This window comes from Eulemur rufifrons, chromosome 14 (assembly GCF_041146395.1).
Source record: "Eulemur rufifrons isolate Redbay chromosome 14, OSU_ERuf_1, whole genome shotgun sequence".
Taxonomy (NCBI): Eukaryota; Metazoa; Chordata; class Mammalia; order Primates; family Lemuridae; genus Eulemur; species Eulemur rufifrons.
Genome location: NC_090996.1, coordinates 15,835,397 through 15,859,566, shown reverse-complemented (window position 1 = coordinate 15,859,566; position 24,170 = coordinate 15,835,397). Strand labels below are relative to the sequence as shown.

The following is a 24,170-nucleotide window of genomic DNA, read 5'->3' as shown; positions in this document are numbered from 1 at the left end:
GCTATACAGGAGCAAAGGTTTTATACACTATCAAAGTTAAATTTTTATTAGTCTCAGCTAGACTGTAATAAATTCAGATGTTAATTATAATCCCCAAAGCAATCACGAAGAAAATAACAAAAGAGAAATAAGGGAATGAAAGTATTACACTAGAAAATAGCTATTTAACATAAAAGAAGGTAGTAATAGAAGAATAGAAGGAAAATAAAAGGTAATGGGGAAAGATAAACTGGGTGGGGGAAGACACCAAAGTTCTCCATTAAAATTTTAGAATAAAGTAATTTATCTCTACTAAGCATGTATAACATTAATTTTTATGATTTTACTGATTATTAAGATAATCCTCCAAGACAGAATGTAAACTCAGTAATGATTACCAAATGATCACATGCTGGTGAAGAATTTGAACTTTGATCGCGTGAGAATCTGAAAGACAGAACTCAAAAAACACATTTTAAATCAAAGACACCACATTAGTTCTGGTCTGGTCTCAAATATCATAAAAACCCTCTGTAGAAGCTTCAGTCATAAGAAGCTATGATTCCAAATATCAATTTACTAAACTAAGATGCCCATATTTTCAAAACAAATCTTATTTTAAAAAAAGAAGGAAAATAGATCGTCTCAGACAGGCTACCCAGTGGGCCACACGCTGCAGAAAGGGCAGCATGCAAGGAGGAGGATTCCAGTTTTCTGTGGGAACCAATGTCGTGTTTACTGACAGGACTTTAATACTCTTATCAAATTGACAGTCTGTTAAACTAACCTCAGCAGCCCCGTAAGGCAGTGCCGCACAGAGATAAAACAGACTAGATGAGAGGCCGGCCAGCTGCCTATGGAAGGGCTGTGGACAAAGGATGGGCCTTGACTCGGAGATGCCGGGAGGAATCCGGCCTCCATCACTTCCAGGCTGTGCGGCTTGGCGAGCGGCCGCCTCTGAGCTCAGCACTACAATCCGGGAAGGGGGCATAAGGCGCCCTCCCCCCTTGGCCATCCCTGCCTGTGCTTTGATTACAGCAACAACCCCCGAAAGGCCCCTCCCTGCTCCAACCCTCTGGCCCAGAACTACGTTTACTGCAGGGTTCAGACTCGACACAGAACCAGGCCCTGAAATGCCGCTTGCTACCTGAGGGAAGCAGGGAAGGAAGCGGCCTCTCAGATCGCAGGCTGAGTGCTGCAGAATTCAGTGAGACAGGAGAGCTGAACTACCAGCAAACAGAAAACATTCGATCAATGTCCCTAACTGCCTCCCAGATTTAGCATGTTCCATCCAAAAAGATTTTGTAAATCCACTAACTGAAACTTAGAATGTGTTCCCCTCAACCCCAGACTGACCACAAATTAATGCCTTCCACGTGCTGCACAGAGCTCACACAGATGCTCCTCTCTGGACACCTCACTGCCCTGAGAGCAGAGACGCTGCTGTAAGACGGGGCTGGGCAGATGTCACAGAGACCAGGCACAGGACTGAAGGGCCCAGGCATTCCCGAGTCAGCCACTAACCCAGAGCAGTCTAGCTCTACACATTCTGTTAGCAGCTGACATCCTTGGCCCATACTCCCCAGAGTCTACAGCTTTGGGAAACAGGATTTGCCAGTAAACCATGCTGCAGCACCTGCCCTCCTCTGCCTGAGCAAACCTGTTGCAAATCTGACCTAGGCAGACGTCACACTCTGGGAGACTTCTGCACAGTGTGCACAGAGAAAGACACTTGCTGCTGCCGCCCAGAGTCCAAACCCACCCAGCCCGACCCCACAGGCTACACTAAGCACTCAGAGATGCCCCCAACTCCACGCAGCCCAGGCACTCCTTGGGGTTCTCCCCACGACAGTAGAGCCCTTTACAGAGTAAAGTGCTTTTAGTGCCATTATAGGGCATTTGGCCTTCACGAGCCAGGAGTGAGTAAGGTTCCTATCGTCCTGTTTACTGGCAGGGACGACTGAATGCATCTTCAAACGGACTTGAAGTTCAGTGCTCTACCACCACTGGAGGCTGCTGCCCTTGGCTGCCAGTTCAACAGAGTGCACAGGGATAGCGAGGACCAGCAAGAGATGGCACAGAGTCACAGGGCTAAACCCTCCAAATTGGGTGTGAGTCAGAGTCACCTGGCGGGCTTGTTCAAACACAGATGGCTGCACCTCCTCTCAAACAGGTCTGGGGTTGGGCCTGAGAATTTGCATTTCTAATGGTTCCCAGATGTTGCTGCTGGTCCGGGGTCCACAGTTTGAGAGTCACTGTCATGGGCAAACAGAGAAAATGAATTCAATCCCTTGCCTAGTCCCATGCCTCAAAACACAGCAGAAATCAGGTGCTCACGAATGCTACTGCCTTGTTTTTATTTATTCACCCAGGTAGGGAAAATAAACAATGACATTCCAGACTACAGCTTTTCCACTGAAATAAAATGAAATGGAGTCAGCAGATGTCCTCAATTTTCTACATGAATATTCCTTCTCAACTTCATGAAACTGTTTCTACCTTTGATTAAAAACTTCTCTAAGCTACTTTATCACTCTGAAATTAACTGCCCTCAGGAAATGGAAGCAGAAGTTTCCTCATCCTTATCATGGCCACGGCCACGGCCTCAGAAGTGAGAGTCCAGCACTCCGTAGCCAGGGAGCCAGGAGCAGAGTGGAGAGAACAGAGGAGCTTCTAGCTGCAGGCAGCAAACTTCACCCACGACCCTCTCATGCCAAAGGCGGTTCCACAACCACTGTGCCGTGTAAGTGCCTGCCTACACAAGCACACTTGAAACAGCACTTGTCACAGTCCCACTTTCCTTGTCTTTAAGGTTTATTTTTCCTGATAACTTATTTAATGTAATATTAACATCAGGATATTTTGAAATGAAGAAAATCACTCCAACCCTAAATCTGCATACATCCATATTAATTTAGCTTATTTTTGCATGCTTTCCACATGTATATGGTTGTAACATGCCATATAGACTACTTTTTTAAATTTTATTTCAGAGTATTACGGGAGTACAAACGTTTTGGTTACATAAATTGCTTTTGTACAGTTTGAGTAACAGCTGTAAGTGTGCCCACCCCCCGGATGGTGTGCACTGTACCCATTAGTTGTGAATTTACTCATACCCTCCTTCCCACCATCTGCTTGACTTCTGATGAGTTTTATTTCCATATGTGCACATAAGTGTTGTTCAATTAGTTCCAATTTAATGGTGAATATATGTGATGTTTGTTTTTCCATTCTTGTGATACTTCACTTAGAATACTGGTCTCCAGTTCCATCCAGGTTAATACAAGAGGTATTATTAATAGTTCACCATGTTTTCATGGCTGAGTAGTACTCCATGATATACATACACCACATTTTATTAATCCACTCTTGTATCGATGAGCACTTGGGCTGTTTCCACATCTTTGCGATTATGAATTGTGTTGCTATAAACATTTGGGTACAGGTGTCTTTTTTAAAAAATGTCCTTTTTTCCTTTGGGTAAATACCCAGTAGTGGGATTGCTGGATCAAATAGTAGGTCTACTTTTAGTTCTTTGAGGTATCTCCATACTACTTTCTATAGAAGTTGTAGTAGTTTGCAGTCCTACCAGTCGTGTATGAGTGTTCCTATCTCTCCACATCCACACCAGCATTTGGTGTTTTGGGATTTTCTGATAAAAGCCATTCTCACTGGAGTTGGGTGATATCTCATTGTGGTTTTGATTTGCATTTCCCAATGATTAGAAAGATTGAGCATTTTTTTCATATGTTTGTTGGCCATTAGTTTATCTTCTTTTGAAAAGTTTCTGTTCATGTCTTTTGCCCACTTTTTAATGGGGTTGTTTGATTTTTTCTTGTTGATTTGCTTGAGTTCTTTGTAGATTCTGGTTATTACCCCTTTATCAGATGTGTAGCATGCAAATATTTTCTCCTCCTATTCTGTAGGTTGTCTATTGGCTCTAATGAATGTTTCCTTGGATGTGCAGAAGCTTTTTAATTTGATCTGGTCCCATTTATTCATTTTTGTTATTGCTGTGATTGCTTTTGGGTCTTCTTCATAAATTTTTTGCCTAGGCTGACGTCTATAAGAATTTTTCCAACATTTTCTTCTAGAATTCTTATCGTTTCATGCCTTAGATTTAAGTCTGTTATCCATCATGAATTATTTTTTGTGAGTGGTGAGACGTGCAGATCCTGTTTCAGTCTTCAGCTGGCTATCCAGTTTTCCCAGCACCATTTATTGAACAGAGATTCTTTTCCCCAGGATATGTTTTTGTCTGCTTTCTCAAAGATTAGACGGCAGTATGATGATGGTTTTATATCTGGGTTCTCCGTTCTGATCCATTGGTCTATGTCTCTATTCGTGTGCCAGTACCATGCTGGCCACTATAGCTTTGTAGTATAGCTTTGAAATCTGGTAAAGTAATGCCTCCCAATTTGTTCTTTTTGCTTAAGGTTGCCTTGACTATTTCAGCTCTTTTCTGGTTCCATACAAAATCTAAAATTATTTTTTCTAGATCTGCAAAAAATGACATTGGTATTTTAATGGGGATTGCACTGAATCTACAAATCACTTTGGGTAGCATAGACATTTTAACAATGTTGATTCTGCTGATCCATGAGAATGATATTTTTTTTCCATTTGTTTACATCCTATGCAATTTCCTTCCTCAGTGTTTTATAGTTCTCCCTGTAGAGGTCTTTCACCTCCTTAGTTAAATATTCCTAGGAATTTTATTTTGTTTGTTGCTATTGTGAAGGGTATTGAGTCTTTGATTTGATTCTCAGCTTGATTGTTGTTGGCGTATATGAAAGCTACTGATTTGTGTACATCGATTTTGTAAACTGAGACTTGGCTGAACTTATCTACCAATTCCAGGAGTCTCTTGGCAGAATCTTTGGGGTTTTCTAGATATAAGATCATATCAGGCCGGGCGCGGTGGCTCACGCCTGTAATCCTAGCACTCTGGGAGGCCGAGGTGGGCGGATCGTTTGAGCTCAGGAGTTCGAGACCAGCCTGAGCAAGAGCGAGACCCCATCTCTACTAAAAATAGAAAGAAATTATATGGACAGCTAAAAATATATATAGAAAAAATTAGCCGGGCATGGTGGCGCATGCCTGTAGTCCCAGCTACTCGGGAGGCTGAGGCAGTAGGATCGCTTGAGCTCAGGAGTTTGAGGTTGCTGTGAGCTAGGCTGACGCCACGGCACTCACTCTAGCCTGGGCAACAGAGTGAGACTCTGTCTCAAAAAAAAAAAAAAAAAAAAAAAAAAAAAAAAGAAGATCATATCAGCAAAGAGCAATAGTCTGACCTCTTCTTTCCCCATTTGGATATACCTGATTTCCTTCTTTTGCCTGACTGCTCTGGCTAGGACTTCCAGCATTATGTTAAATAGAAGTGGTGACAGTGGGCAGGCAACCTTGTCTGGTTCCAGTGGGAAAGCTTTCAACTTTTCCCTGTTCAGTACGATGTTGGCTGTGGGTGTGTCACATATGCCTTTTATAATCTTGAGGTATGTTCCATCTATGCCTATTTTGTTAAGAGTTCTTATAAAAGGGTGCTGAATTTTGTCAAATGTTTTTTCTGCAGGCTTCCATGTTTCTACAGAACCACATTTCAGTTAAATTTTCTGTAAAATCAACACAAAATGCCTAAATTGCTGGCCACTTAAATAATCACTATTAACATTGAGTTTTTTTCACATACAATCTTTGTCCCTACATACCTTTTAAATGCATGTATATTTGGTTTAATTGTGAAAATATTTCAAACATAAATAAAAGTACAGAAAATATCAGAATCCACGTATCTACCACCAAGATTTAACTGAAGATAACATTTTACCTTTTGTTTTTAATTTCATAAATAAAACGTCACAGATGCACATCACCCCCACTTCCCTATCCAAAATATCTGCTATCCTAGGTTGGGCACGTATCACTTCCAGGCAGGTCTTTGTACTTCTCCACAAACATCTCCACAAAACATATATAAATATTATATTTATTTATAAGCATATATATTTCCCTTTTTCCATTAGCTTTTTTAACTTTTTATATTGAAATAGAACATACACACAGAGAAGTGTACATATAAAAACTGTCCAGCTCAGTCAATTTTCTAAATGAGCACACCCATGTAATCCCACCCAGATAAAGAAATAGAACATAATTAGCACCCAGTACTCCCTCTGGTTCCCTTTTAGTCAGTACCCCCATGGGTAACCACTGACTCTAATACCCCAGGGCTCTTGCAGGGAGTTTTGGGCCTGTTTTTATACTATAAATATATAAGCACAACCAAGCAGTAAGCTCTTTGTTTCTGACTCCTTTCCCTCAGCAATATGCCTGTGAGATCCACCCACGTCACTGCACGTAGCTGTAGACTATTCGCTCTCACTGCTACAGATTCTACTATGTGAATGTGCCACCATTTATTCATTTACCCTTCTGCTGCTGGGCATGTGGGTAGTTTCCAGTGTTTTCCTATTACTCACAGTACTGTTATGAACATTCCAGCACATGCTTTTTGGTGGACATATGTGCACGTTTCTGTTGGGTACATAACGTATCTGAAAGTGAAATTGCTAGATCATGGGATCTGCATATGTTCAGCTTAGTCAATATTTCCAGTTTTCCAAAGCGACTGAGCCAATTTACACTCCCACCAGCAAGCGTTCCAGCTGCCTCACACACGAGCCAATACTCAGTATTTTCTGTCCTTTTTTTCTCTCATTCCGGTAGGCCTGTGCCTCTAAAGTTACAATCAATTAATTCATCATCTTATCCTGATTTTTTCCCTTTACATTATAACCACTGTTCCACATTCCTAATAAGTTATTAAGACTAATTACCTGTAGTAACTGCATACCATAAGAATGAAACTAAAAATCACTTGGCCATTTTCCCATTACTGTTTTTTGCCATTACAATGAGCAAGAAGAACAATTCATACACACAATATTTTGCTGCTTTTTTTTTTAACCCTATTCCTAGGATCAATTCCTGGAGAATTCCACATTTTTTCCCTGCTAATAGATACTTCTGGATGGCTTTTACATACCCATATGAATAATGCTACACCACCAACATAAAAGTATCAAACAAGACTTTCTTCAGAAACCCTCTTCAAAGAGTCACTGCAGTGCTACAATGATGATCTAGTGAATACATCCTAACAGCATCAGAAAAAGGAAAAGCTAACATTTTAGGTTCCTCACTCAGGATCAGAACAGCAATCACTAGGGAAAAATGCAGAATTTCCTCAAACCTACCACACCTCCCAGGATATTCTTCTCTCTCTCTGGCCAGCCAACATTCCTCCCGCTGCTCCCCTCGTCCACTCCTCTTCAGCCACACTGGCCTCCTCACTGTCCCCTAGACACAATGGGCACCTCTGGCCTAAGGCCTTGGTACTCTCTGTCCCTTCTGCCAGGGACCCACTGTCTCCAAACATCCACCAGACCAGCTGCTGTGTCTCCTTCGAACCTCAGCTCAGACATCATCTTCTTGGTGACAGTTTTCTCAGTGACAACCACCACTTGCATCGTCACCTCCTGCCCATCCTAAGGTCCTCCCCAGGCTCTCATTTTTTTCCACAGCGCCGTATTACTTATTACGTCTACTAAGCATTGTCCATCTCCCACTACAGAACACGACCCCATGGGAGCAGGTCTTTGTTCTGTTCAGTCAGTATCCCAGTGATCAAGAACGTCCCAAGCACATAGCAGATGCTCATTAAACAGCTGCTGAAGGAATGAAAACACCTCACTTCACATGAGCAAGAAAGCCACAGAACTTCGTCAAGGACTGGTGTGACTGCCACGCCCTCCGACACATCTCACGTTGGGTCTCCTGGCCGGGAACTGTGCCTCAGTGAGCCACAGCAAGAAGCGACAGCTGCTGACACAGAGGATGCTGTCAGCAGGCCCCCATGCAGGGAGTCCCAAGCATGACCTCCTCATGCTGGCAGAATCTTCCCTCCTCCACCACGGCCTCTCTGCCGATTCCCAGCCATGTCTACTTTTCCCCAAAAGAACAGGAAAACGCTGATGATATAACGCTGCAGTGCACCGTATGGACAAATGACCAGCACAGTGAGAGAACACTGTTCGTCTTCCTGCAATGACTTGAGTGATTTTACCTTGAAGCAAAGTACAAATAAACAGTCTCGTAAGGTCCTCTGGTACTTATTAGCTAAGAATTCTGAACTGAGCCCTCTCCAGCCTCCAAGCTAAGTTCAAAGACCACTTCAACAGTGAAGCGTCTCCCAAGCCAACTTGGAGCCTGCCCATCCTTCCCTCACACTCAGGGCTGCCTTGAGTCTCCTTTTTGAGCCTTCCTCAACCTGTCCTCTTCTTGAGTTTCTCCCAAACTAAAACATGTACATCTTTAGGGAGCTCTGATCTCCCACTGCTGCCTAGCATGGGTGCAGTACACAGTATGCGCACCCAAAATGTGTTTTATCGTGGACAACTGGGTATCCACATTAAAATAATGAAGCCCAATCCTTTCCCACACCACACACAATAGCTAATTCAAAATGGTTCACAGACCTAAATGTAAGAGCTACAACTACAAACCTCTCAGCAGAAAATACAGGAGTAAATCTTTATGACCTTCGGTTAAGCAAAGACTTTTTAGCTCTAACACCAAAAGCACAAAATAGAGAAACTGGACTTTATCAAAATTAAAAACTGTTGTGCTACAAAAGATACCATCAAGAAAGTGAAAAGACAACCTGCACAATGGAACAAAATATTTGAAAGCATGTACTGATAACGGGTTTGTATTTAGAATATACAAGGAATTCCTACAACTCAATTTAAAAAAAAAAAAAAAAAGACAAATTACCTAATGCTGAAAACTTGCCAAGAATTTGAATATACATTTCTCCAAAGATGTACAAATGGCCAACAGGCACATGAAAAGATGTCTAACCACAATGAGATACCACTTCGCACCCACCAAGATGGTTATAATCAAAGAGACAAGCAACAAATGCTAGTGAGGAGGGGGAGATTAGGACCCTCATGCACTGCTGGCAGGAATGGAAAATGGCTCAGCTGCTTTGGAAAACAGTCTAGCAGTTACCCAAAAGGTTACATACAGGTTACAATATTGAACCCAGCAATTCCACTCTTAATTACACACCCATGAGAAATAAAAATATCTGTTTAAATAAAACATATATCCACATATGAATGCTCAGAGCAACATTATTCATAATAGCTGTTAAAAAGTGTTCGATGGGCCAGGCGCGGTGGCTCAAGCCTGTAATCCTAGCACTCTGGGAGGCCGAGGCGGGTGGATCGCTTGAGCTCAGGAGTTCGAGACCAGCCTGAGCAAGAGCGAGACCCCCGTCTATACTAAAAATAGAAAGAAATTATATGGACAGCTAAAAATATATATAGAAAAATTAGCCAGGCACGGTGGTGCATGCCTGTAGTCCCAGCTACTCGGGAGGCTGAGGCAGGAGGATCGCTTGAGCCCAGGAGTTTGAGGTTGCTGTGAGCTCGGCTGACGCCATGGCACTCTAGCCCGGGCAACAGAGTGAGACTCTGTCTCAAAAAAAAAAAAAGGGGTGGGGGACTTGATGGATTCCCTCTCTTCTTTTCTCCAGTTCCTGTGAACATAAACTAATTTTTTTCCTACCCCAGCACTATACCTGGAACACAAATGACTAAATTTTGAATAAAGCTATCTACTAAGAAAGAAAAACATCATCCACCTATGAAGTCCTCTGCTGGTTTCAGGTACAGGTTAAAAAAAAAAAAAAATCCAGCTGTTGATACTGACACAGAAATGTCAAGTAGCCATGCTCAACACCCCAGGGACCTCCCTGGGGTCCATGTGGCCATGAAGCTACAAGCCACGAGAACTGGAAGCAGCCCCTGCATGCTCCAAAACAAACCAAGTCCCCTGAATACGATGCTTCTCCCCTTCCTCTCCCTGGACTCAGTCATCTCCCTCAGCAGGGACAGCCAGGTGCAATGTCACTCCCCATTAAAGCAAGAGCCATTACCAGCGAAGCATCTGTGTCTACAGTCTACTGAATGCTCCTTACCACATCTCTTTAATCCTAAAGACACCCTAAGCAGATACTGTGATCCCATTTCGAAGATGCAAAAACTGGAGGCCCAGCTGGCAGACTGGCCCGCCGTGCACCAGTGACAGAGCCAGGCTCCCTCGCTCCCTCACAGCCTCACTCAGCACAAACACTGACAGCAGGAGCTGGGGCCAGAGGCCCGTGCCAAGAATTCCAGATGGGTCTGTGACTGTCCACTAGTAGTTCACTCCTCTGCACTCAGCTCTCCCTTCTCTAAAATGAGAACAAGACCATCTACCTTACTCTCTGGTTGCAAGAATTCAAGGAGAAAACATGACAGGAACCGGATGAATGTGTTAGCTCATGCTTGTAATCCTAGCACTCTGGGAGGCTGAGGCAGAGGGACTGCTTGAGCCCAGGACTTTGAGGTTGCTGTGAGCTAGGCTGATGCCATAGCACTCTAGCCCTGATGGCAGAGCGAGACTCTATCTCAAAAAAAAAAAAACCAGAAAAACAAAATGTGATAGCACCTAGCACAGGGCCCAAGGCCTGAGCTTTTCTCTTTCATTGGGCCTGTATGGTAGATGCCAAATTCCCAGAGCAAACCACACACCCAGTGGGCCGCTGACCAGGGTGAGTGTGCCCCGAAGTGCTGCCTTCCTCGATGTGACGATGGCATCTTGTTCTCATCAAGAACCAAACCACTCCCGAGATTCCGCGAATAATCACAAACAGACCATGAACCGTCCTGAGACCCAGGGAACTGCACGTGAACCCCATGCACGCGCCCCCACACCCCCGCCCCTGACACACAAGAACAACATGGGAGATGCAAGAGACCAGACCACAAGGGGGAAAAAAAATCACTGGTTTACTTAAAATGTCACCAAACTGAAGTACAGTGCCGAAAACAGTCATCTCACAGGCGATTTTCCCAGATTCACATCAGTGCCGCCCACACAGGGCTATTGGACCCCTGCTTCTCCACAAATCCCACCAAAGCCACTTCTAAAAGGGCCCATTCAACTTCAGTTTATTCCTCAAAACACCTCTTGGGTCTCATTTTTGTAATGTTTATATGTGGGGAGGCCCAACGACTTTCTCCAGAGTTTAAAAGGAATACTATTTTAACAAGTTTGGGAAATCTTGGAATAACTTACCAAGTAGGAGCTGGAACTTCCAAAAAGAATCCTTGTCTCTATTTAACTAAATTCGATCCCTTTTTGGTTTGGTTTGGTTTTGTTTTGTTTCCTAAACCTTCCTCCTGGCTCTGGTTGGCTCAGTCTGAAAGTGACTCTGCCGACATGAAAATGAAAATATTCCGGAATATCCGTCAGGACCCAAGTCTGTCTTAATCCCAGCAAAGGCTCAATGAGGACCTGCAGCCACAACCGAATCAGGTCCCTCAAAGACTCTACACTGTCACCCGACATTGTAAGCCATGTGGTACAATTACCCCCATTTAAACAAACATGCATTGATCTGCTATAGGCATCACACAGAACAAGGCAGGTTCCCAGCCTTCCCGCCGCCTGAAGGGCAGACAACCAGGAATGCAATTAATCAACCAGAAAACGTAAGGCTCGGAAGTCAGCAAGAACAAATTAGGAACTGTGAAGAATGTCACAGGAAGAGAAAGATTTCGTCAGATTTTCCCCCACCGCTAAATGTGCACTAAATCTGGAGACCTAGTTTTCCATGCAGAGAAGGCTGGCTAGATTCTCATCTGGTGTCTACATGCCCCAAAACTCCAAGATCGGGGAACTAAGACACTCTGAATATCCTAATTAGCTAAGGGAACTCAGCCTGTGCTTCACAGAACTCATGAAGTGATTTGTTTGCTGAGAGCTGGGACCTCAGGAGATACTACATTCAACTCAATGGGAAACAGACTCTGTTCCACGCCCTGCTGCTCAGAGTGAACAGAGTATTTTCAGTAGATGTGTCGCAGAGCTTAAACCCAAACTTGAACTGGACAAGTAACCCTTATCCCACCAAACTACTTCAGCCCCTACAACCCACATTCTGAATTTCCATGCTCTTTCCTTACGTCCTAGTTCATAATTTTAAAGTGCATTCCTGTTCTGAAAAGAGAAGGAGGGTGTTATCACAAAAGTCTTCGGTGGCATTTATGAGAGCAGTCATATGCAACTATGTCACTATAACAAAAACCAAACAAAGAGGGACAGTCCAGTCTAGGAATGGTTAAAGAGGCCATAAGCAAATCCTAAAGGGGGGGGGGTCATAAAAGCGGCACACCTGCCGCTTCCCAGCTGCGGGGCCGCTCGTCCGCATTTGAGTCCTGGTGCCACCATTTACCAGCTGTGTGGACGTGGGCAAGTTACCAAACCTCTGTGCCTCAGTTTCCTCATTGGTAAAGCAGGGGTAAGACCGCTTACTTTCCAGGATTGCTGTTCACACGTAAGGCCCTGAAGGGGCAGGGAGGGCACACGGGCCGTGCTCTGACAGAGCTGGGACCCAGCATGACTCATTCTCCTGCCCCTGCTCTGCACACAGGCACCGTCCCACAAACCCATCCCACCAGGGAGGCGAGCAGATGGGAGTACTTTCTCCTCACTAAGTGGCCCACCTTAGCGGAAAGCACGCCCACTTACATACGACACAATTAAACTTTACACTTTTGCAGAAATTCCCGAGAGCGCCTCCTTTCCTATCTAGCCTACGGAGGAAGACAGGCCGTGCACATGCCACCCTGCGATAAAGAACTGCACACGCACACACAGACCTTCCTGGCTCCAAAGCGCTGAAAATGCAATTTTCAATCTCCCTTTGGTGCAAAACACCAGCAGTAAGTGGCCAAATCTTGAAAGACAGATCCACTCCCCGCCTGGACTAGAATTTCTCAGGAGTTGGGAGGTGAAATTTCAGTTCTGAAGATAATTGACGGTGCTAAGTCATGAATATCATGTGACTCTCTCTGACAGCAGATTACCTTTGCCAAACAGATGCTTTTAACAGCAAGTGAGATTCCCAGACATCCCTCCTGCTTCCCACAGATGCCAGAGGCCCCAAGGGTCCGAGTCCTCCTTCCAGCTGTGCTTCCCAGAGGCCCCCAAAACAGCTGGACTCAACAGAGCGCTAGGCCAGAACGAACAAAATTCAGACGCCTCAGAAACAGCTGAAGCCAGGAGACATCCTGCTGATCTACTGTAGGACTCTCCGTCAGGAGTGACCACTGGTACAGTAAAACATACTCCACTGTAAACACACCTCCCTCCCTCCCTCCAAGAAAATCCAATACAAATTAGAGAGCGAATGCTATGGGGGTGTGAATATTCCTGCCCGACCATCTTAAGACAGGATCCCTTGCGCCCACCTGTGCCAGCCGTCTCAGGTTTTCCCCCACGTTTCATATTGTGAAACACACAGAAAGGGGTATAAAACTGCTATGGACATGTAAACAAAGTTACATATTGAACACATGTGTAGCCACCATCCAGGTCAAGAATTAAAGACAGCCAGCACCCCAGAAGCCCCCATGTTCTGCATCCCTTACAGTTCAGAGCCCCTTCCTCCTGCTGGAGGGACCACTGGCCTAACTCTCCAGGCACTTTCCTTGCTTTCCATTCACAGTCTTATCACCCATGTGTGTGTTCCTACGCAACAGAGTCTATGTCTGCATGTCTTTGAACTGTGTATAAATTGGAGTCACACAGTATATATTTTCTCTGGTTGGCCTCATGGGGTGAAGGAGCCCAGTTCTCAGATTTGTGTAAGAAGGTTATTTAACAGAATATCTCTCAGGTCATCTAAGGACATCTCTGGAGCCCTAAAGGCCTAAAAATTTTGTTTTACTAAAACTCTGGATGCACATACACAACTGATAACAGTGATCGCCTCCAGGGCGCAGAACTAGTTTGGTGGGTGACCTGGGGCAGGGAGGGGCAGGTGACAAAGACTTTGTCTTTTGGACCAAGTTCCATAATTATGACAATTTTTAATACTGATTCCATTTAAAGAATCATTTTTCTGGAAAACGTGGCAAGAGTACCTTTTAACTCAAATTTTATATTAATAACATTGGCACTTTGGAAGCAAAAATATTATATTCCTTGATGTATTACTATGGAAACATTAACTAGAAAATCATGAAAACTATTAGGCAGTATAGAAAAATGTCTATACTGAAAACAACTGATTATAAAAATATATATACACTATGATGATGACTACATAAAAAGCACATGCACAGGAAAAAAGGAAATACACTAAAATGCAGTAGCTGTGTTAAAGTGGTGGAATTATGGGTGATTCATCTATTTATAAGATGCGTGTACTTGTGGTTATACTACTTGCATAACAAAATTTTCTCAAAGCACCAATTCACATACAACAATAAAATTTTAATAGGTCTGATTACAACTCATTCATGAGGCTCCTAGTAGACACCAGCACAAATCAGGTTTTGGGAGATTCTTAGAAAATAACGTAATTGTACTTCTTCAGAAGTATTACCTAACCCCAACTCTCTCCAGTCTATATGGAGCTTCCCGGAGTTATTCAAACTTCATGTAACTTCATGTAAATCTGCTTAGCACACAAACTCCAAAATCCTTATGGGAGCTAAAAGACCCCATCACACACCTCCTATGCACAACAGAAACAGCAAAACTCGTTCCACAACAGAAAACAGCATGAAGAATGGACCAGAGTCTCCCAGAGCTCAACTGCACAGAACATGCACTTCAGTCTCTCCTGGGTCCACCCAAAAGGGGTCCTACATGATATTTTAATACCAATTCTTCACAAAGAAAATATCACATGATATTTTAATACCAGTTCTTCACAAAGAACTCCTACCCCTTAAGTCTGGTTATAATTTTGTAGTGATTCTGTAACAAAAAGGTGCAAAGCGTGACAATGCTCCAGCTCTTCAGAGGGCTACATCGTTCCTTCGCTCTGCAAGGCAACCAGTTACCACGTTCTCCACACATCTCAGGGTCTGGGCCTCCCACCTGCAACCACCACGGTTTTGATCACCTTGGGTGGCTCCTCTGAACAGACGCAGCTGGTCCTATGAGGCCCCACACATCTCTCCAGCAACTCGATCACCCCCAGCACTGCCTTAGCAAACAGGATGGGCTAAACATCCTTTTTTGTGTGGTATTTTTCTCAGGAAAAAAAAAAAATACCAAAACAGAATTCCCCCACCCGGAACACATCACTTTCTTGCTAACCACAAATTCTGGCAAAATCTGTTCTACATAATAGTGATTCAGTTAGTTCCTCTTTCTTCAAATTGACACATTTTACCTTGCAAATTGTGTATGTGTACGCCAGAGAGGGAGAGGGAGACCAAGAACAAAAACTATTGGGGGGGGGGACTATTCGCATTGTTATCACACTAAAATGTGATACTATCTTTCAAAAAATGACAAAAATGTAATTCTATTCAAATATTTGAGACTCTACCACGCAGGAGATATTATTCTAGATACTAGATGTAAAGAAAAGGAGGTTTCTGCCCTCAGGAGTTTACAAAGTGCATGTCACAGAGGAGAAAGGGGTGGACCAAAAGGTTATTTCCTTAATGTGAACACGATGAGGTATAATTTAATCACCATAAAATGCAATCTTCAGTGACCGCTCAATGGATTTTGACAAATGTATACACCAGAGAAGAAAAGAAGTGGCAGGCAAGGGTCTGCAGGTGAGGGGTGGGGGGTGGGGAGAGCCCAGGGTCAGTGTAAAGCGCCCAGGCCAGAGCAGCGTGGGCCCAGGTAGTCAGTGCGGCCCTGGGCCCTGACCAGACAACACCAGGCACCATCCCCAGGCTGTGCACAGACAACCTGCTTGGAGCTTCCAAGTGAATGGAACGTATGGAATGCCATCAAATGAGCCACACTAGCACAAGTGAAGCGTGATTCTCCCTGGTTCTAAAGACTAATTCAGTCCATAGGATTACATAAAGCAGAGCTATGATACACAGTGGTAACTTGTATACATTTTTATCAGTGTATTATTCAATCCTGAAAATTCAGCTTAGAAGATCAAGCACATACAGCACACTCACTTTTGCCATTCTTATTGTAGGTCAAAATCATTGAGCTTTATAACCTCAGAACAGGCTCTGAAATAAACTCTTATCTAGCACAGTCAGGGAACAGAATGTTCTGGTCAAACAGATATTTTTATAGTTATACTTTCAATATAAAATCCACAAAGGGGCCAGGCTCAGTGGCTTCCACCTGTAATCACAGCACTTTGGAAGGCCAAGGGGGAGGATTGCTTGAGGCCAGGAGTTTGAGACCAACCTGGGCAACATAGGGAGAACTGATCTCTACAAAAACTTTTTAAAAATTAGCCAGGCGTGGTGGTGCACACCTGTAGTCCCAACTACTCAGGAGGCTGAGGCAGGAAGATTGTTCGAGCCCAGGAGTTTGAGGTTGTAATGAGCTACGCGATGACACCACTGCACTCCAGCCCGGGCAACAGAGGGAGAAACCCGGTCTCAAAAAAAAAAAAAAAATCCACAAAGGGTTAGTATCCAAAATACAAAAAGAACTGCTACAAATCAGTAAGAAAAAAGACAACCCCATAAGAAAATGAGCAAAAGACATAAACAGTCAAGTCCGAGAGACCATACGAGGAGGAAAAATTACAAGAAACCAAACCTCACCGATAATGAATGCCAATTAAAACAAAAATGAAAATACTCTCTTAATTTTTCTAAGTCTGAAGGTAGTTTTAAAAAATAGTATTTGGAAGCGAGAGCACCTTCAGCCCATGCCAGAGACTCTCTCTTCCCGGAAATAAAATAAATAAATTTAATTAATTAAATTAAAAAACAGTATTTAATGTTGATGAGGTTATGGGGAAAGGATCCTTTTAATACACTGCTGTTATAGGTATAAACTGGTAAGAGCCACCATAGAGAATAATCTGTCAGTATCTGTTAAAACAAAAAATGTGCAAACCCTATGACCCAGCAATTTCTCTCCTAGGGTATCTATTTGTAGTAGGTAGAATAATACCCCCAAAGATGTCCACATCCTAATCGCTGGAACCTGTGAATATGTTATGTTACGTGGCAAAGGGGAATTAAAGTTGCAGATGAAATTTAGTTTGCTAATCAGACGACCTGAAAATAGGGAGATTATTCTGGATTGTCTGGGTAGGCTCAGTGTAATTACAGCAGTCCTTAAAAGTGGAAGAAGTAGAAAAGGGAGGGAGAACCAGAGAGAAAGCAGCATGAGAAAGATGTGGCCCAACATTGCTGGAGAAAGGAGACCCTGGGCAGAGGAATGCAGGAATGTCTAGAAGCAGGAAAGGACAGGAAACAGGTCTCCCCTCCAGCTAGAGGCAGCACAGCCCTGTGGACACGTTGATTTTAGCCCAGTAAAACTTACCTTGGACTACTGACTTCCAGAACTGTGAGACGATGAATTTTTATTATTTAAGCCACCAAATCTGTGATAATTTGTTACAGCAGCAACAGAAAACTAATTCACTATCCGAGGGAAACATGGGCACATACACACAAGGAGATACATATTTTCTGAGTACACGTGTATAAAATATAAAAATAGAACTGAAAAGATCCAACCCAAACAGAAAATAACAGTCATCCCTCTGGTTAAGGGAGGATTTTACTGGAATTTAGGTGGAACTTTAACTTGTTCTATATTTTTTTAAAAGAAAATGTGTCTGTCCACATATTGCATAATTAATTGACAGTTAAGTTTTTAAGAAGAGTTACCCTATGGATGCTTAAAAACTTAAAGCATTCACAGCTTAACCTTCAAAGAATTAAAATATAATGAGACACTTAATGATGAAAACGATGATGAGTGCAACTTTTTCTGGCAATCCCAAAGGCACTGCAAAGACAGGGACACCCAAACCGGAATATTACTAGTGGGCTCTGGCTGGGTGGACAGAACCCCAGAGAAGAGGAAATTCACTATATACCCATAGGCCACAATTACTCCCTCAAGAAGTCAAAATTTTGTGAAAGTTAAGGCACACACAGTCTCTGGACAAAATTCATTCTCAAAGGCTTAGGTTTTCTGACTCCAGCTCACCCAACCAGGGTCCCCAAGACACACTCCCTTAACATTGCCCACTTTGGGCAAACTACCTACCTCAGGGTTTTAGTTTTCCTAGTGTAAAAATGTTCGCTATACCACTTCATCTCCCTGCCAGGATGGTAGCTACGTTTCAAGTGGAATGAAATGACAGGCTACACCCCGAGTTTGTGAACTCCACTTTTAGACTCACCTGGCTACAGGAAAGGTAAGTGCTCTGTAAATTGTTAAGTGCTACACAGTATGAGTACTAGAGTCTGTGGATATCATTAGCATTCCTGATAAAAATCACCTCTGCCCCCAAGGAAGGCCAACTACCTAAGGGATGTCAAAGGAGGGCAGTCTCCCAGAAAGGCAGCCATAAATCACACCATAATGACAACCATTAGGTAAGTCCTCTAAGAAACATTCACGGCAGTCCCTCTACCTGCAAAGAAGACATCCCTGAACCACCTCCCGAGACTCTGAATGGCTTTACAAGCTGAGGTACAAGCATTCTGATCCAATCACAACTTCCCATTCCAAGTGACCCCATGCAAGGGGTCCCGCCAAGGGCCCACACACTGGGCTCCAACAGGTGACCCTATGAACATACTGCTCTAACCAGCAAGAGCCACCACATGCTTCCCCCTACACAGACACAAGTGAAAGGAAAAAATAAGTGAAGACCAATTCTGGAGGGACGTCCTGCCTACACATGGGGCTTTCACGTCAATTAAGCCCAATGCAATGCCTTCCCGACCCTACAGTTTCACTGTCACTCCCTCTGCCTTTTCCCCCCAATTAAGAACCTGTCTACCAACCCTCTGGAAAGCAGTTCAATCAATCGCCTCTTCGGGGACACCTCGCCAGACTTCCCCAGGGCGAGTCCAGCAAGCTTGTACCCCTCCACCAAGAAGAAACCGCAACTCACACCAACATCCACTTACATGTATGTATTCTCCTACGGTTAGGAGGTCCATATGAAGGAACAGTGAGAACAAGGGGCATCCTCGTGCATCCCTTTTCATGTTTATCCCTACGCATTGGCCCAAAATCCCTTAAAGAGTATACAAGCTATGCACAGACGAGAAAACAGAGGTCTTGAGAGGGAAAATTACCGGCCCGAGACCACTCAGCTGAAAAGGGGCCAAACGCTGGAAAGGGGAAGAGAGCTGGGAAAGTCGCCCGAAGTCCGGGGGAAATGGTCCCCCAGGGCTCAGCGTGGCCCGGCGGGGACCACAGGCCGCCTCTGAAGCGCGGGGTGTCGGGGGATTTGGGGGCGGCGAGCGAGGAACCATTCCGGGGAAGTCCCCGAAAGTCCAGGGAAGACGCGGCCGGCCGTCAGCCCGGACAGGTGGCTCCGGCCCGGCCCCGCGCGGCCCGGGCTTCCCGGCGCGGGAAGGGGCAGAAGAACCCGGGGCAGGCGCACGCGGGCCCGGCCGGTGCGGGGCAGAAGGCGAGCCGAGGGGCCCGGGCTGCGGCCGAGGGGCGCCGGGCCGCGCCAAGGGTAGTGGGGGCCCGCAGCCGCCCCGCGCCCTACCTGCCGCCGCGGGATCCGCCTCCTCGTCAGCCTCCGCCTCAGCTGCCGCCGCAACTGCAGCCGCCTGCTGCTGGTCCATCGTGCGGCCAGTCATGTGAGCCCGCACGCCCACGTGACTTCCTCCCGCGCCCGCCCGCCCGCGCCCCGCCTCGCCACGCCCACGCTCGGCCTCACCACGCCCCTGTCCGGGCGCGCCCCTCCCACAGGCCGCCCCTGCCGGGCTCGTCGCTCTCCTCGCCCGGCCGAGCCACGCCCACACCCGGCCAAGCCACGCCCTCTTCCCGCCCCACCGGGCTCGCCACGCCCCTCGCCAGGCCGGGACACGCCCACACCCGGCAGGGCCCCGCCCTTAGAACCGCCCCGGCCACGTGGACAAGGTGCGGGCCGGCTGCGCGCGCGCTCCCCATATCCTAGCCCCGGGGTGCTTTGCCTTGGCGGCACTCGCTGCCCTCTCGCTCACTATCGCCTCCACTCGCTCGGCCTCTCCCCGGGATTCATTCACCCTCACCTCGGGGCTTGCTTACTCAGCACACTTCCCCATTCATCTGCCCGCCCACCGCTCGCTTGCTGCGTCTGCGTTCATTCACCCGCCACCCACTAGCTTACTGACGCACTTGGTCCGCTGGCTGCCGCCTGGAGGTCAGGGAAGCCCGGTGCTGGCTGCGGAGGGTACAAGGATGCTTTAGGTAACTTCCTGACCTGGAGGAGGGGCTGGTGGCCAGAGCGCTGCAGGTGCCCTGCCTGTCTGAATAGGAGCAAGGTGGTGGGGACACGGGCGTGAAGGGATCCGTGGATGGGGCAGTGTCTGAGCGGGTGCTGGGGGAAGGAGGGGTGCCAGCGGGCGCTAAGGCTCTGAGACATCAAACAGCTGCAAACGCTATGTCCTCCCAGGGCTAAAACTGTAGGGATAGAAATGGCCGGAGAGACTGGCAGGGCTTCCATCAGGGAGGGCCTCGTTTCCAAGGTAAGGATCTGGGACCTCCTAACACTGATGCCCAGCCATGTCCAGGGAGTTGGTTACAGTAACCGAGACCCCAGAACCCCTGGACAGGGTCCCAGGAAGGCTCAGTCTCACCCAGTAGTTAGTTCCTCTGGCTGTGGCTACTGGACCCTGCCTCAGTGACAGGTGACTGCACTTGGGACATGCACGCAAGTAGGCACAATGATGCTCTCCCCACCTTGACTTGGGAACTACTGTCCCGCTTCTGCAGGTGGACATATACAGCTTTCCCAAGTCACAGTGTCCCGCTGCAGGATCCTGACACCCCACCCCCATCTGACGGCTGTTTCCTTCCCATACCCTGGGCTTCCTTTCAGCTGTTGTTGCCATCAAATTATGTACTCAGCACTTTCCCTGACACACACACACACACACACACTCTCTCTCTCTCTCTGCCAACTTCCTGGTATTATTTGGGTTTGGTTTTTTTTTTTTTTTTAAGAGACAGGGTCTCCCCATGTTGCCCAGGCTGGAGTCCAGTGGCTATTCACAGGCGCAATCATAGCATACTTCTGCCTCAAACTCCTGGCGCAAGCAGTCCTCCTGGCTCCCTATAGGCACACACCATGGTGCCCAGCTATTCAGTAGGTATTTTTTGTCTCCCACTAAATTATAAGATATTCATTAAATTTTTAAAAGTTCATTACACTCAAAAACTGTAAAGCTTTATACAAGTATAAAATTATACGTTATTCCATTATTCAAGAATAATAGGACATTAAATTTATTATTTCATTTTAACATCCCTGACATATGATCACAAAACCTCCAGTTAAGTGGTTCGGATCTTGGCTGCACTTTCTAATCACCTGGGTAACATTCAAATATACTCACCTGGAGCCCATTCCTAGAGGTTCTGATTTAATTGGTCTGGGGTATGGCCAGGATTTAGGATTTTTTTAAAAAAAGCTCTTCAGATGATTCCAATGTGCAGCCCAGCTGGAAGCCTGCTGCTGTAAGTTGAAAAGTTTGTCTTATTCCTTGGAACGTTTCCTGAGCATTTACTAGGTATCAAATTTTGTGTGGCTGGTGGGAGTGGAAGGTGAGGGAGGCAGTACAGTGATAACCAGACAAGATCTCTGCCCTGCAGAAGCTCCCGTAGAAGTTAAGGGAGAAGAACACAGAATTCTCATACCACGCAGTGACACAAGTGTTACAGGTGGAAACATGGGGGCTATGGAAGGAAAAGGGAAGGAGCAATTGGTTCTATTAATATTTGTTATTATCATTATTTTTTTAGAGATAGGATCTCACTGTGTTGCCCAAGCTGGTCTCGAACTCTTGGCCTCAAGGAATCCTCCTGCCTTGGCCTCCCAAAGTGCTGGGATTACAAGTGTGAGCCACCACGCCTGGTCTTTGGTTCTAATTCTGAGTGCCTCCAGAAGAGGAATTGAGTCCTTACCAGTTGTGGTCTCCATTGCCAGATATCTCTAATGGTTAGAAAGTTCTTGGAAAATGTGCACTGAAATATATCTGCCTTCTGTAGCGCCTCACCAAAGAGCACTATTCCTGTTTCATTCTGGGAACAGTAAAAATGAAATGGAATTTCTAATTTCTAAAACATTTTGCTTAGCAGCAAGAACTCAATTATATGATAACTGTTAATCTGTTTTTTGAGTCACATTTATTGCTTTTAATTTAGGAAAATGAGAACTAGCTCGGCAAACAAACGGAACTTGGAATGCAGAGCACGGAAGTCAGGACTTAACCACACACGTGGACGTGCAGAGAAGGGCTATTACCAGTTATCCCCCTAAAATGCAAGGATTTCCAAGCCCTGCTAAAGAGTTACTCCAAAAGAGTTACTAAACTGCTTCAAGGAACATATCATAGAAATATTAGTAATAGCTAATGTATCGGTTAGGAAAGGCTGTATCACACTGCAGAGACAATCTCACATCTCAGAGGCCTGAAATAACAAGGGTGTTCGTGCTCATCACAGCCACACAGAGACCCAGGATAACAGAGCAGCCACCAGCTTGAGTTTCTGTCATGTTGACATAGGGATAGTCCTCTGGGGGATGGGGGGTCTTGCTTGAGACCAGAATGCTCTGGACCAGAAGTGACACACAACACTTCTCACAACTCGTTGGTCACAACAAGTGATGTGGCCCCATCTAACCTTAAGAGGACCAGAATTGCAATACTGCCACGTGCCTGGAAGACAGAGCGGCAGAAATATTTGGGAAAGAGCACTAAATACTAACCACACTAACTGAACTAGCATGTATCAAATGCCCACCATATACTGAGCACTCTTCTAAGTGCTTTTCATTTAGAACTCATCTAATCCTTACAACAAATCTATAAAGTAGGAGTACAATCATCTCCATTTTGCAGGCAGCTAAGGTCAGAAAATTCAACACTCTTAGATCACGCAGATTCAAACCCAGTCTGCCTGGTGCCAGAGACCGTCCTCATCCTGTGGCCTGACCCTGTTCTATAAATCTAGCAATTTCTCCTCCGCACTCTTTTTTTTTTTTCTTTTTTTTTTTTTTTTTGAGACAGAGTCTCACTCTGTTGCCCAGGCTAGAGTGAGTGCCGTGGCGTCAGCCTAGCTCACAGCAACCTCAAACTCCTGGGCTCAAGCGATCCTCCTGCCTCAGCCTCCCGAGTAGCTGGGACTACAGGCATGCGCCATCATGCCCGGCTAATTTTTTCTATATATATTTTTAGCTGTCTATATAGTTTCTTTCTATTTTTAGTAGAGATGGGGTCTCGCTCTTGCTCAGGCTGGTCTCGAACTCCTGAGCTCAAACGATCCGCCCACCTCGGCCTCCCAGAGTGCTAGGATTACAGGCGTGAGCCACCGCGCCCGGCCATCCTCCGCACTCTTAATCAGGAAATTCTGAGTCTTAGTATGAAAGCTGTCTATCACTCTGTAAATCATTTGCAAGGGGAGGCTCTAAGAGCAGAAAATAGTATGATAATTTCATGAATAATATTAATAGCATCAAAGACGTATTAAACACTTACTATGTGACTATTCCACGTGCTAAACCAGTATTATTTAATGCTGTGAAGGTAATGGAGTCAAATCTCTTGTGACATTGTGAGATACCTTCACAGGCAAGTGCTTCTCAAGTATCCACCCTAAAATTCCTGCCTGGAGTAAAGACATTTACTCACGTCCTCCAGGAGCCCCAGGAAGCCCCAAAAATGTTGACTGTTAGAATTAGGCTTTGGACCATCTACTTAACTTCCTTCAGTTGGTTTGCTCATATGTAAAATGGATATGTAAATGTATCAGTAATACTTATGTGCAAGGATTGTTTCTCAAGGTTAAGGTTGAAATAGGAGATTGCTTATGATGGTCTGAGCTAGTGCAGAAGTATATTCACCTTCCTCCAAAAACATTGAAATGCTAGCTAAAATGTCCCATTACTCCCCCAAAATGTTTGTAATACGTAGCTGGAGTTAAAAGCAAGAAAAGGTGCCAGATATGGGGAAACATCAAGCTACAAGAATGAATAAAAGCTGGTGCCCAACAAATCACAGAGCTTTCAGAAATAATAAAGGTCCTAGGAACGTGGGTTGCAGCAGTAGGAGAGGAGGCCTCAGGTTCCAGCATGAGCAGGAAACGGACCT

General features: G+C 45.3%; 1 protein-coding gene across 2 annotated transcripts in view; it reads right to left on the bottom strand.

Moving 5' to 3' along the window:
• The window catches only part of SNX8 (sorting nexin 8), a 40,478-nt gene extending 20,802 nt beyond the window's left edge, over positions 1-19,676 (bottom strand). Inside the window, exons 1-2 of one of the 2 annotated variants that reach the window (XM_069485846.1) lie at positions 19,583-19,676; positions 15,768-15,775 (exon numbers count right to left, since the gene is read on the bottom strand). In XM_069485846.1, the coding sequence (XP_069341947.1) occupies positions 15,768-15,775; positions 19,583-19,676 (102 nt within the window). Of the gene's footprint in view, positions 1-377; positions 420-15,767; positions 15,776-19,582 lie in introns of those variants that run through there. The other variant, XM_069485847.1, reaches the window with a different exon arrangement.
• Between the last annotated feature and the right edge of the window lie 4,494 nt (positions 19,677-24,170).